The 15,715-nt window shown below is 38.0% G+C and overlaps 1 protein-coding gene across 6 annotated transcripts in view; it reads right to left on the bottom strand.

The window, feature by feature from the left end:
- The window catches only part of Dop1R2 (dopamine receptor 2), a 371,432-nt gene that overhangs the window by 97,199 nt on the left and 258,518 nt on the right, over window positions 1–15,715 (bottom strand). Inside the window, exon 6 of one of the 6 annotated variants that reach the window (XM_065369941.1) lies at window positions 8,575–8,700. The exons of the other annotated variants lie outside the window; for them this stretch is intronic. Within the exon in view, the coding sequence (XP_065226013.1) occupies window positions 8,592–8,700 (109 nt within the window). The 3' untranslated portion in view covers window positions 8,575–8,591. The remainder of the gene's footprint in view (window positions 1–8,574; window positions 8,701–15,715) is intronic. 6 annotated transcript variants of the gene reach the window in all.

Here is a 15,715-nt window from a genome sequence, read left to right on the forward strand (position 1 = left end):
ATGAAAAAATACGTTTTGACGCGAATTGTTAGGTAGAAATATTCGGCTGTAAAATTACGATTATCTTAGCGAATACAAGTGTATTTCGCCAAATCTAGCGATATTTACTGGCTGTGTCCAGTTCTAAAGAAAAATACGCGGCTATGTTAGAATTTAAGCGTTAAATTTTCGATTCTGTCATTGTATACGTTTAGGGTTATTACTCCTTGAATTTTTGATGCGAAAACATCATCGTTTGTTATGTAAATACGTTATGTTCGACAAATTTATGTTCTTATTTTTTTATTGAAATTTTTTATTTAAAATAAATTTCTATTTTATCGAATTGGAAAGTCTATCCACGTCTGTTAATCGTTTTGATCGATTGTTTCTTGTTACGTTGAAAGTGAAAACGTAAGAAAAACCAAGCTGGATAGAAAGAGCATTACGACATATCAAGCAGCACTATATTGCATAGTATTGGTTTTGAGCAGCTAATTTTTAATTTCTCTAGAAAATTCAAATCCCTCTGGATGAACCAAAAATGAACTTTGGAACATGCAACGTTGGTCTGAGCTTAATGGGTACCCTTTCGACCCGAAATTTCAGAGGAGGTACATAGTTCAAAAATGAATATCTTACGTAAATACCAATAAATGTGAAAAAATAAAATCATCAAAAAAAGTACACAACGAGCGGATTTTCGGCTAGATATTGCCTGGAGTGTCTACCTAGTCATCCTACTAGAAAATAGTCCCAATTCAACTGCAACTAAAAATAAAAGATTCAAAGAATAAAAACTGGAAACCAAAAAAATGAACTAAGAACGAATAATCTTAAACAAAAAAAAATAAGAAAAACACCCCCCCCCCCACCAAAATGAAATCAAAAACCTGAAATGAAAATGAAAAATTAAAACAAATACCAACTAACAACCAAGAAAAAACAAAAAAAAAACAAAACCGAAACTCAGAAGAATTCAAAATGAAAACCAAAAAACATCAACTTCACAATCTCAATAGGAAAAATCGAAATATGAAATAGAAAAAATCGAAAAACATAAACAAACTATGAACAAACAAGAAACTAAACATTGAAAAAAAGTGAAATCGAAAGCCAATAAAACTAGAATCTCTGAAAATAAAATTGAAAAATATCAAAAATGAAAAAAGAAACATACTCACCAACTAACGACTAAAATCAAACAAGCGAATTTATCGCCTTTTTCTTGCTTTTTTCTTGCTTCCAAAAATGAAATTTCTTACCCCTCTTCATATTTACGCATAGATAATCTTCGCCAACCCCTCTAACTCCCCCCAAATTTCTCAAAAATTTATTCTTCAAAGCAGAAAAGTGAATTAATTTCTCAAATCCTCAAATGAAAAAATAGTAATAAAAAACGTAATAAAACAAACATTGAGGCAAGTCTACTGAAGTGAATTCAATTATTCTATGATGATAGCAGTAACAAAATGAAAAGTAAACTCGAATGCGGATCGAAGTCATGTTGTCATGTTATTTGGGGAAGGGGGAGTATAATGTCATTTTTCCAACAAAAAATTGTTATTTCTTCGACAAAAATCAAAATTTTAACGTGCCTGAATACCAGTGACATATACAATTACAGGATCAAACCATGAAAGAGCTTAGGTGTATTTTTACTTGTGATTGAGGGGAGAGCAAAATCAGAATTTTAGACACAAAAAATCGACATTTTAGGTTGTTTTCGGAAAACCCTTCACAATGAATGATCATTTTATTGAAAGGAAGGTAAAATTACTGCTCGAGCGAAGCGAGAGCGAAAATTTGTTGAAAAAATTGGTGTGGAAAACGAAAAAAACGACCATTTTGTATGCTTTATTTTACATTTTCATCGGAGCACAATAATATCAACAATTTTGAAAAGTTAGTCGTTCTGTTCAGAAAATAAAAAATTTGCCCTTTTAAAATGGTTTGGGTATCACCTGGAAATCAAAAATTTCCTATTTAATTTTTGAATTCTTAAAATTTTTGAAAATACTATCTTGAATGGCCCGAGCGAAGCAAGGGCAAAATTTTTGGAAAATTTTTAATTCGAAAAGTAGAACAACATCAATTTTAACAAAATGAAAACTTGAAATTTTGGTGGGATAACTTCAATTTTTCAGAGATTTTTGATGTGAATTCTTGGAAATTTTCTTGCTTTTTGAAGGAATTTCTATACTATTTTCCAACTTTCTTGCCACCCAAGTGAATTTCTCGCCTTTTTCTTGCCAGTAGACACTCTGGAATTGATAAATTCAAAAATCAAGGGAAAAAAACAAAAATGAAACCTGAGAGTCAAAATGGTCTCAAAATGAAAATTGAAAAAGTATCAAAGTCACGATCTCAAAATGAGAACAAAAATTTCACAAAACGAAAACAAACTAAAAACAAATACTTACATACCTACAAAAAATGAACCGAAAACCGAAAAAAAAAACAAAATCAAAAGTGAAAAAGAACACGAGAATTTAAAAAACAAAAACTGGAAGTCAGAAGACCTGTAAAATGAAAATAAAAAAACCATCACTTTTGCTATCTCAATAAGAGATGAAAATTGAAAAACAAAAACAAATTTTTAAAGGTCCTCAGAATATTTTGGTGGTTTATTCACTAGTAATTCGTGTTGAAAATTACAATTAAGTTACTTGATGGTTTCTGGTGAACCTGTCACCATAAGTCACCCGGATTCCCCAAGAAGTCACCAGACATGACATTCGAAACATTTTTAATGGTCCTGAAGACTATTCTGGTGGTTCTTTCACCAGCAATTCGTATTAAAAATGACAATAAACCCATTCGTGACTTCTGGTGACGGTTTCACCAGAAGCCAATTTTAACAATAATGTCCTGTTCTCTGCCAATTTGATCTGCGAATAAATTGTACGAGTAATTGTTTTTGCCAAAGGCCCTTTCATTTTGTTGGAGTTTTGCAATTAAACTTTGAAATTTACTTTTTACTTTATTCTCTTTGGGTTTTTGTTTTAGAATTATTTTTATTTGTTTTTCGTTCATTGAAAGTAAATAAATTTTGAGCTGAAAAATGTTCACCCTACCTCAAATTGGTACCACTGCATTCCAAAATATTTCTTCGCCTTCAGATACATCATTCCTCCTCCTCTGTTCTACCTTTGGCCTCTCAGAGATTTTTCTATACAAATTCAAATGGTTTGAAACGGCATCATACAATTAATGCCATTCTTCACTTTTCCAATTTCAATTCCAAGGTCACATTAACTCTATTCTCGAAAACATCGCGTGACGTGACAATTGTCGCGAACTCATCGTAATTTAAAAAATACAAAACGCTCGCGCGACTATCTCGATCTACGCAAAGAGGCCAATACGAAACCCATGTAACAATCCCATCGAACAAAAAATAAAGTCAAAAGTAGAGAAAAGAAATACCACAATAATACACTATTATAACTTATGAAAATAACTAGTCGATGCCAGACAATCAGGGTCGTGGCAATTTCGCGACCTTTGTGTAAAATAAGCGCGAAAATGAAAAAAAAATCAACCTTAAGAAATCCTTACAATAGCTCGAGCTTTTGTGTAGCGAATCGCACGCGGCTAAAAATTGAAATTACCATTCTTCACCTTCTCTCTTACCTACCTGTTCAGTCGCTTACCAGTCTGCAGAAAACAAACCCTCGTGTTGAAGTTGGAGTAAAAAATAACACGAGCGACCGAAGAAACATTTCAATTATATCGAATCGTCGTTATTGTTGTATATCGTTATTTTTTGGTGTTTTTTACTTTCTATTTTGTTGAGGGGGGAGGGGGAGGGAATTGTCGTTGTTTGCTGTTTTATTGTTGTTGTTGATGATGATGATGATGCATGTACGTATACATTGTTACGGGCTCTTGACTGGATATAGGAGAATGTGTGAATTATAATTTGACTTCACCTCGTAAGTTTTCTTGAATGATTTTTTTCCCAAAGGACCGAGAGGAGTTTGAGTGATTTTTAAGTCAGGCTCGGGTTATTTTGAGTTTTGAATGAAATTGTAATTTATCCATAGCACATTGTCGACTTACACGATGATTATGGAAAATTTTCAAAACACCTTAATAGATTTTTAAATCTCCTGTATCCCGTGTAATTTATTAAAAACGAGCATATTTCATCGATATAATAACTCCGAACAACTTTTTACATCGAGTAGGTACTATAAAAAGTACATCGAAACGTTATGAATAAAAATTTGGCCAAAAGTCAAATTCGTAGCAGCAGCCAAGTGGACTAGCGCTTTTAAAGGATTCTTCGAGGGTTAATAATTTCCACATTGAAGTGATAAGTATTTCGACATTCGACTCGACGATGTACTATTTTAAACACAGACTATTACTACACGCGAGGGTCTCTCTTCTCGCATAGGTATCATATTTAACCTCGGTATGATGCCCGATTTCGTTAAAACAATACGAAAGAACAAAAGAGCAACGAAATTAAAAGAGAAAAGAAAATCTACGAAAGCGTACAGATACATACGAAGCTTGGCAAACAATTTGACTGCGTTGATGAAAAATTATGGCATTTTTTTCCTTCTTCTTCTTCTTCTTGCTGTGCATCTGCGAACGAATCTCGGTTTGGTAAAGCTTTTACGTACCCCTTTACACCGATTGAGAACGAATTCGACTATATGATGGGCGTAACGACCGGATGAATTGAATATTTTACGCGATAATAAATTCGTATATTATGTTGACTCTTCTGTGTATGTACTATGTACGTATTATATACGTGAACCACAAACCGTACGAGTATAAGCAGACGACAAAGGGGAGAAGAAAATAATAACGTGGAATTTATTAAGTCGAGATTGAAAGCATCGGCCTGGCTTGGCTCGTCGTCGTCGTCGGCGCGGTGAAATCTAAAATAAACAAATTAGGTATTTAATATTGTCGAAAAGAAAATAAATTTCGCGCAAAAAATAAACCGCGAGCGGATCGCAGCCTGGCGAACCGAGCAAAAAGATGTGAGTTTTTCTTTCATATGTGCGATATGAGGTTTTATAATGATGTTCTGTTGGAGTGAAATTATGTTGGATTTGAATAAATATGTTATGAATGATGTGGGAGAAAACTATGTACCTCAGAATTGATGATAACTTGAAGAGATCCAGTCACATTTTGGCACTTTTCACTTTTTTCGCGAACAATGTAGTACATTGAAGCATGGCGGATTAACTGGCGTTGTTAGGAAGGCGTTGTTTGGCAACATCGCACTGGCGTGCTACTTGAGTATAAAAATTAAATTTTTGGAAAATATTGAAATAAATTGTGTAAATTGATTTTTTTTCCTTGGAAAATTGGAAAAATAGGTCTGGAAACCAGCAAAGTCTGAGCGTATTACTTCTCTTCAGGGTTTTGACAACAGTTTTTTTCGACTTTCAGTTTTCATTTTGTTTTAAAGTTTTTTTGCTTTTTAATTTTTTAGACTTTTTTGGAAGGGGAAGGGGTCGTTTTGGTTTTCATATTTTTGTAGATTTTTATTTTAGGTCCCCAATTTTTTTATAGGTTTTTTTGAAGGGGGGGGGGGGTAAATTTTTGTTTTTAAGACCCAGAAATTTTAGTGCTTGATTTAGATTTTAGAGTTTTTGTTTTTGTTTTTTTTAAAATTTAAATTTAAAGGTCTGAATTTTTTTATTTTATATGCAACAAAGCTGCTGATGGAGAAGAGAAGAGAATATAACCTAGAAACCCACATGTGCTTTGTCGATCTGGAGAAGGCGTATGATCAAGTACGAAGGAAGAAGTTGTTTGAAATCCTGAGGAAAATTGAAGTGAACGAACAAATAGTACGCTTAATTGAAGAAATATACACGGATAATGTAATATGAGTAAGATCTGGAAACATGTCGGAAGCAAAGAAGATAGGAAGAGGAGTAAGACAGGGATGCTCAATGGCATGCAGTCTGTTCAACATCTACTTTGATGACATGATTAAAGAATGGCTGAAAATGAAGCCTAAAATGCCAGACATCAATGACACCAATGTCAATACCTTGCTATTTGCTGATGATCAGGTGGTCTTTGCTGACAATGAAGATGACTTGCAGAGAGTGATGCATAACCTTCAGAATGTGGCTGATAAATACGGAATGAGAATCTCGTCGTCAAAAACAAAAGTGATGGCCTTCGAGGGGAAAGACCCGATACACAGTAAAATCATTGTAAATGGACTGCCAGTGGAACAAGTTAAAAGCTTTAAATATCTCGGATGTGAGCTATCATATGAAGGAGAAGTCAACGCACAACTTAAGATCAATAAATTCCTGAGAGTAAGCGGGGCGATAAACCGAGCCATTCCTCCAAGAAAAGTCATAGCCAAAACTCGAATAAGAATTTACATACAATACGCTGGCAAGACCAACGCTGCTGTATGGAAGTGAGACACGGACGACGAGAAAGGATATAAAAAGCAGAGTAACTGCACACCGAATGGGTTTATTGTCATTTTCAACACGAAGTGCTGGCGAAAAAACCACAAGAATGTTCTCAAGACCTATAACAAAATTTTCCAATGTCTGGTGACTCATTGTTTGATCCTGGTGACTTCTGTGAACAGATTCACCAGAAGTCCCCAAGTGAGTTTTTGATTTTTTAAGGGTGACTTTATGATGAAAAAAACACCACAATATCCTCCTGACCCTAAAAATTGTTTTTGAATGTCTGGTGAATCCTGATGACTTCTGGTGACAGATATACCAGAAGTTACCATGATTGTGATTTTTGACTTTTATAAAGGTGAATTTATGATAAAAAAATCACCTCAATATCTTCCTGACCACAGAACTTATTTTTGAGTATCCAGTGCCTCCTTGTTGAATCCTGGTGACTTCTGGTGACATCATTCACCATAAGTAGTCAAGCATCACAATATCCTCCTGATCCTAGAAATTGTTTTTGAATGTCTGGTGAATCCTGGTGACTTCTGGTGAATCAGTGATCAAGATCCACTAGAAGTCAGCAAGTGTAAACAATCACTCAAATATGGCCACTGCTTGGTGAATCTGTCTCCAAAAAGTCAACAGGGGATAAGAAATTATTTTTTCATGTTCTAGTGAATCCTGGTGACTTCTGGTGAACCAGTCACCAAGATTCACCAGAAGTCACCAGGTGTACAGAATCGCTCAAATATAGTCACTGCTTGGTGGATCTGTCTCCAAAAAGTCACCAGGTGATAAAAAATGACTTTTCTATGTTCTGGTGAATCCTGGTGACTTCTGGTGAACCAGTCACCAAGATTCACCAGAAGTCACCAGGTGTACAGAATCGCTCAAATATAGCCACTGCTTGGTGAATCTGTCTCCAAAAAGTCACCAGGTGATAAAAAATGACTTTTCTATGTTCTGGTGAATCCTGGTGACTTCTGGTGAATCAGTCACCAAGATTCACCTGAAGTCACCAAGTGTAAAGAATCACTCAAATATGGCCACTGCTTGGTGAATCTGTCTCCAAAAAGTCACCAGGGGATAAAAAAAATTATTTTTCAATGTTCTGTTGAATCAGTTGTACCGGTAGGGGATGCGCCCGCAGCTTCCACCTAGAGGGAAGTTGTGTTCCTGTCGGAGTGGCAGCACTGCTTACGAGTAGTGCACTCTGTCGAAGTAGTTCGAGATGCGCCACTCCGAGCTTCGAGCTTTGAAAGCTCGTTAGGTATATTTTCACTGGTGCTAGCGTAAGGTAGCAAGTTCAGAGCTTCCGCTTGTAGTCGATACTACAAGTGTATTTTATTCAATAATGTGTAGTGTGTTTTATTATAAATCTTCGCGTGTGTTATACCAGAGAAGTGAATAAAACATTACGAACATTTAGCGGTCTTATGATCATTTATGAGGTGTCTCAACATCACTGCAATTTGATATCTTTCGCAAGGATATCGGGCAAGTTTAGGTTCCCTGGGCTTACTATATGCACGCTGGTCTTGGCGGCGTCTCCCTCAAAGCAAAGACGTCCCAAAACCACCACATATTTGGCGCCCAAGCGTGGTTCTCTAACCCAGGGCTTTTCAAAATTGCATTTATTGCAATATTTAGGCGCAAGCAGAGACGTTTTAGTCGAAAACGAGGCACACCGCGTGTTCTCAGGCCTAGCCTACAATTGCGTTCGTAAGACGCAAATTGCAATTTATTGCAACGGAAACTTGTTTTCCATTTGAGGTTTTACCTCACAGAGACGATTCGAAGAAATCGCGAATTTTTTTTATCGTTTATTCGGAAAAATTTCGGTCCAATTTGGTCAACTAGGCGACTGCAACGATCAACCAACGGTCAACTTGGCGACCGCAACGTTCATCAGAACAGGTACGTGAGATTTTATTCTCGAAAAAATCGCGAAAAAGTGTCGAAAATCGCGTAAGAAATAAAGCTTTCATACCAAGTTCGACAAGCTTTGGTTTGGAAAAACCGAGCACAGTTGAACAAGCTCGACACGAAAGCTCAAGGTCAAGCGCCGAACGTTGTAAAAGCTTGTACCACGTACCTGAAACAGAGAAGTTACAAAGTTCGATAATGGCTACGAATAATTTGGAATAGTTATCGGATGAATTTCTTGAATTATTACCTGAACGGATGTGACGACTATACGAGATGACGGCTGAAAATAATTCTCCAAATCCTGGAATTGACAATTCGCGACGATCCAGTTTTCCATCGATTAACCTGGATACACGTGTGACACAATTGCGACCTGAAATCAGAGAATATGACAGTGACGGCGTAAATCAGAGATGTGTAAATGAAAATCAGAGATGTTTAAATGAAAATCAGAATAACGGTAAAAAGCAGCTGAGACGTTCGACCAGAAATGCTGCGAAAGATGCTGATTTTCGACGCCGTGAACAACTAGGAATTCAAAAAACACCTAAATCGAAGCCACCTAAAATTAGAGATCGAAAATTATTGCGCAGTTTGCACGAGAACATTTTGGATCAGAGAAGGGAATGGCGAAGTGCTGAAATTCGGATCGATTCCCAGGAATATCAGGAAGCACTCGAAGATGGTGATTTGGATTTTTTAAAAACTGACTTAGACGAAATAGATGCGAATGGTGCCGACGAAGCCATAGCTGGAAGCAGTGCACTACTGTCAGGATTTGAAAATCCTGATGCATCGATAAACCAAAATGAACTGGAATATGAACTCGAAGATGAAATAAACCGATCAGAGAGATGTTTAAAAAATATTGCTGAATCCAAGATGGCCCAAATTTGCAGTTTTGATCCTGTGAATTTTGAGAAGAAAATTGATTTGAAAATTGAGAAAAAGCCTGATGAGCAATATCCAGCGCCATTGTCTCAAGACGAGTTAATTTTTCGAAAATGGGCCTATGCTGCATCTGATAATCACGATAAAAATGAAGACACCATCAGTAGTCGAGTAATCGACTCGGAAAAGGCGATTTCAAGAACCAGAGAGGATGTAGGTCACCTATATCTGGAGCTACGTGCTCAAATGGCCAGAATGAAATTAGATCTCAAAAAAGATCACGAGAAAAAGATCAATGATCTAAGATCAGAGATGAGAACAACCTTCAGAGCCTACAGAGAAACTACTGATCGGGTACTCACCTCTCACATGCTCATCATAAACAAAATGAAAGAGAGAAATATGTACATGAGTAATTTAATGCATCAGATCCAAATGCAGTATTTAGAAGATCAAGAAAATATGCAGATCGAAAGAGCTGAGTATTTATCATGGAAAGACCACGTTGACGGTTTCATAGCAGAGCTTCATGATCCAGAAGAACCACCCTACCAGCCCCCTGTTGTGCCGACAGTTGTGCACAACGTAAACAGTATCAATGCCGATAACACTGCCAGTCGCAGCAGTGTAAATCCAGGCAAAGGCGCAGATCTTTTCCGAGGAAGGAGAGGATCTAGAGATCGATCAAGGTCCCCCGCCCCCTACAGGGGCAACACCGATAATGACAGCCGCAGTAACGAGAGATGTGGCAACAATGGTAGCAGTAACAATAGCTATCGAACGCATAATAACAGACCTAATCGCGATAGATCATCGTCAAGAGAATCACGATCGAACAGAGATGATAGAAACAACGATCGAGACCATCGAAATGATCGAGATAGCAGAGATTACCGAAACAACGATCGAGATAACAGAGATAATAGAGACAACGATCGAGGCAGCCATGATCGACGAGACAGCAGAAATGATCGAGATAACAGAGATGATCGAAATAGCGACCGAAGCAGTGATTATAACAACAACAATCGTAACAGCTTCGATGGCAGCAGTAATAGCAGTAACTATAATCGCGACAACAGAGATGATCGACGAGATGATCGACGCGATGATCGAGCGAATGATCGACATGGAAATGACGATGATCAAGAAGTGCAGATTGATCCTAGATGGATTCAGGCTGAAAATGAGCAACAAAACAACCCCCCAGAACGCAGATTAAATTATAGAATCAAGTTTGGAAATTCAAATTTCAACATAAGACCAGACAGATTACGTGAATTTGGGGTAAGATATTCGGAAGATAATAAGTACCAAGTTTACAACTTTTTGCACCGATTTGAAAGACGTATGCAGCCATACCAAGTATCCCAAAGTCAGTACTGCGATGCCCTAATGGTCCTAATTGATGATAAGCTGATTTATATGGCACCTTGGAAAGATTTGCAAGAAAACAATACTGATTATTATCAATTGAGAAAAGATTTCATCGATTGTGCTTGGGGTCCTCAGAGACAAAATGAGGCTAGAAATCACTTCAGAAATATGCCAGTGTGCAAAACATCTTCGACCACACAATGTTCAGAATTGATGATATGGCTGAAAGTGCTCAAAACTACGAACTCACCATTCGAGGATATCATTATGATGATATACTACAAAATGACACCCAGTCTCAGACCACGTTTTACTGAGATTGAATTGCAAGATATCAACATTTTCGAGAAAAGACTGAATGGAATGACTCGTGTTGAAGAGTTTGCTCAGAGACCACCTGAACCAGAAAGGCCTGCTACTCAGACTCGAAATGTGCAACAAAGATCAGAGAATCGTTGATCCAGTTTTGGCGGCACTGATAGGCGTTCCAATTCACAAACAGTCCGGAATAATACCAATGAAAACAAAGGCGAGCGCACAACTGACAAGTATAAAAAGCCTACCTATGATAAAAATAAAAGTCAGCCCAAATCAGAGACTACCAAAAGCCACCAAAAAGACAAAAGAGATGAGTCTAAGTACAAAAAACCGAAGGAAAAGACACATGGTGTTAACCAAATAAATAAGGAAGAAACACCATCGGAAAATGAAAGCTCAGAGGAGCAACAATCCCCCCCTACCTCACCTGAGGGATCAATTGATTCAGCAGGATTGCCGTCGGGAAACGAGTAGCTGACGCGTGCAAATTAGCACAAGTGGAGCAATTCCATGAGCTACCACAAGAAGAGTTTGAACTCATCGGAGATTCACTCGCCGTATTCTTAGCAAATATAATACCACGACGAAGGCCTGAAATCACTCAGCCTTATCTCAAAGAACAGATCAATATCAGCGATCTGAAAACAGCCATCAGAGCAGCCACCTTTACGAAGAAAAAAGCCATTCTATCACTGGCTCAATATGAACTGAACTACTCAGAAATGGCTTCGAGTGTTGTAAAAAATTATGCAAAGCAGATTATGGAGAATTTAAAGCAGAAAGGATTTGAAAAAATCATTTTGCTGTTTCCACTGGTAAAGCCAAAAACTTCTGCGAGCAACCCAGTATCAATGGACAAGTACTTTGCATACAGAAAAGCGCTAGAGTCACTGGAAGACGATGTTGTGTCATTTTGGTGGTCTCCTGCTGCCTTATTTTTGGACTTGAAAAGAGACTCACAAGATCGATATAAGCGTCAATTTCGTGTTGATAAAGATTACAACATGATGCCAGTGATGCATAAATTCCATTTAAGCAGAAAAAATGGCAGATATTATCCAAGATTTGCACGCAAAACAGAGTTGTTCCAAGAGATGGATAAAATGTACAATTACGATTGGCATCAGAAGAAACCTCCTGAGAATGGCACTGAGCAACATGGCACTCAGACTGAAGAGAGTAGAGAAGTTATAACTGAGGAAGATGGCTTGCAATATGAAATAGTAAAGAAGAAAACCCTGATCGAAAAGAAAAACTCAGACATTCCTAAAAACATCGAAAAGGAAGTCGCTGATGCTGTAAAGAAAATAGAGAAGTTAAAAAAGTTCATGAAACCTCAAGCGCTCCAAAAGCTACTCAACAAGATAGGAATCCCCTCCCTTCATGAGGAGGAACGAAACTTATCAGAGACGTGGCAAACACCTGTTAAATCCGCTGGGGCATCAGAGAAGTTAAAAATAACAGTCAATCACGTGACTGGGGCAACGCCTAAGCCCCCCCAACACAACCTGTATGTCCCAAAATTCAACACATGTGCCTCAAAACACAACTCAGAGTGCACAACCGACAGCAGGAACTTCGATGAATTTAATCCAGCAACCTCTTACACCTAAACCACCGCTGCGCAGAGAGGAAATTGAGGCTCGAGTCAGAGAGCAAATCCTCAGAGAAAAAGACAAATTTGACACGTGTGTAGTGCCACTTACGATGGATGGCACCACCTACCCAGCGCAGCTTGATACCGGGGCAACCCCTAATGTAATATCAGAAGAAACTGCGAACATCCTGCTCAGAGATCACTATGACAGCGTTCAGTATATCATGCTGAAAAAACCTATTGTGTGCTGTTTGGCTGACGATTCAAAGGTAGAGACATACAGATATGTGATTGTGCCAAAACTCAAATTTGGAGAATGCGAGCTCAAAATTCCATTCTACATTATGAAAGGGTGTAACCAGACTTTTATAATTGGTACCAAAACCATGAAGGTACTTGGAATTAAGACTGATGTGGAAAATAAAAGAGCCACATGCTGCCCTCCAGGCCAAGAGAAGATTGAAACACTCAACTTTATGACTGAGGAGGAGTACAAAAAGAAGATTACACTCAGACGAATCAGAGTAAAGAAAAAGAGCGTTGAGCAAATTGATCACATATCCAAAAGAGCAAACACAGCTGATAAGTACCAGGAAATGGAGCCTGAAGATGTGGACGATGGTCCAGAAGTATTTTTGGAAACACTGAGATCGGATTTGGAGCAAGCTGTAAATGAAGAAACCATTACGAAGAAACAGGCTAAAAAAGCATTTGACATACTCAAAGAATTTGCCTGTGTGTTCAGCAAGTATCCTGGAAAATGGACAGGACCGCCGATGAAATTGAGATTCAAGGATCCCAAGAATATCAAAAGATTCCATGGTCCGAAGTATACTCCATCTAACAAACAGATGCCACTCGTGAGAGAAGCTCTCAGAGTGATGATAGCCAAAAAGATCGTTGAACCTTCGACCTCACCTTACATCAATGCGCTGGTAGCAAATATCAAGAAAAATGGCGAGGTGAGATTATGCTTGAATCCTATGGAATTGAACCCTATACTCGAGAATGACTATAATGAAGCTCCATTGCTTGATAGAATTATAACAACAGACGGACGTGCCAAAATGTACTGTTGCCTCGATTTTGTGGCAGGATTTTGGCAGATGGTACTACATGAAGCATATAGGAAGTATTGTGCTTTCATAGTAGATGGAGAAGTCCACCAGTTTATAAGGGTGCCATATGGATTGAAAGTATCATCTGCATTATTTGTGAAAATGATAAATACCATCATGAAAGCAAAAAAAGGCAGAACGAAGTATGTAGACGATGTGCTACTCAAGGCAATGACTTTCGAAGAAATGATGGAATTACTGGTTGATACACTGAAAATAATCAGAGATAATGGACTCAGGCTCAATCCAAGAAAATCAAAGTTTTTCAAAAAGAGTATCAACCATCTTGGTTTTCAACTCCAGCCTGGGGCAATTTTGAAGCAAAATAAAAAGCTCCAAAAGCTTGATGAATTCAAAAAGAAGCACACCAACAAGAAAGGCGAATTCAAACTCAAAAATGAAAAAGAAGTTATGGCATTTTTGGGAATTGTTGGATTCTACAAGCGCTTCATTGCAGATTATCAGCAGCTAGCAGTGCCACTTTATGAAGTGACTCGAAAAGAAAACTTCAAGTGGGGTGAAGAGCAGCAAAATGCATTAGAGATGTTGGAAAACGAGTATCGTAAAGAATTCAAATTAGCCACTCCAATTGATGGTGCAGATTTCTACTTAGAAACGAGTTTCACTCAAGATGCCATGAATGCGGTGGCATACCAGAAAGACGAAGATGGTGTAGATCACGTTGTGCTGTTTGTGAGCAATACATTTAAAGAGCACCAAAAGAAGTACACAGTAATAGAGAAAGAGATGTACTCGCTCGCGAATGCATTAAAAAAACTCGAAATGTGGCTTCATGGATATACTGTGCATGTCAGAAAAGACATAATGTCAGTTGTGCACCGATTTAACACATTGGCTCAAATACATCGCAAAGCAGCGGCGTGGATAACGCATTTTAACTGCCACGACCTTGTTTATGACCTGCCGAAAAGAGTTGGAAAATGGTGGGATAGACAAGCACCTGAATTGACCTTATACAGCACGAATTGGACTCATATGGTGCCACTTGGCGTTGTTTACAAAGATTTGGTTAAAGAGCAGTTGATTGATTGTCTCAAGAGGCTGGACTTGTACCAAAACAGAGATGAAAATTGGTCAAAAGTCATTCGGAGACTCCAAGCAGACGAGATTGACATGACTTCTAAGCAGAGAAAAGCGAAAAAACAGCTCGAGAAAAAATATGTCATTTTGGAAGAAGAAGAAGGTGTAAAAATACTGCATCGAATCAGAGAAGATGGATCAAGAGTGCCATGCATGCCTGATGAGTTGTATAAAGATACCATAATGTACCTACATGAAGAGTACGGTCATGTGGGAGCTGCCAAAATTGACTCGATATTTCGACGCATGTATTATTTGCCAAACGTGCCAAAATCTGCCAAATTGGCCACAAGCGAATGCCTCGATTGCAAGCACAATAAGAACTTTGGGCAGAAAAAGAAGCTAGAGTATGCTCAAATTGAGTCTTATGGCATAGCAGATGTCTTGTCAGCTGATTTAATTGGCCAAATCGCCAACAAAGCCAAGGACCCAAAATACATGCTAGTAGTAAAATGTGTATTTACTGCCAAAGTGTGGCTCAAAACCCTGATTGTGGCAACCAAAGAAGAGGTCTCAAAAGCGATGAAAGAGATACTCGAAGAGATAAAGAAACTGGGGCACAAGGTGCGCAAAGTAATCACTGATAATGGCACTCAGTTTGTGAGTGATACCTGGAATGATTTGCTCAAATCCTATGGTGTAAAAATAGGCCACACCACCAAGTACAATCCACAATCAAGCTTAGTGGAAAGAACAATGAGAATAATTGGCGACAGGCTGAGAGTAAAAATCAACCAATCAGCTGAGGACTTCGATTATACTCATCATGGATGGCACAAATATGCCAAACAGGTGGAAAATGAAATAAATAATACACCTACAGAGTTCGGAGTGAAGCCAAATGAAGTTTGGGGAATTCCTGATAACTTGGCTCAAGATTTGCCAGTGCCTAATACTGGAATAAATGCCAAATTCGAATTGAGTAAATTACGAGAAGAGCAACGTGCCAATAATGTTCCATCAATAACATCAGAAGAAGCTCTAAA

Source organism: Planococcus citri, chromosome 5 (assembly GCF_950023065.1).
Source record: "Planococcus citri chromosome 5, ihPlaCitr1.1, whole genome shotgun sequence".
NCBI lineage: Eukaryota > Metazoa > Arthropoda > Insecta > Hemiptera > Pseudococcidae > Planococcus > Planococcus citri.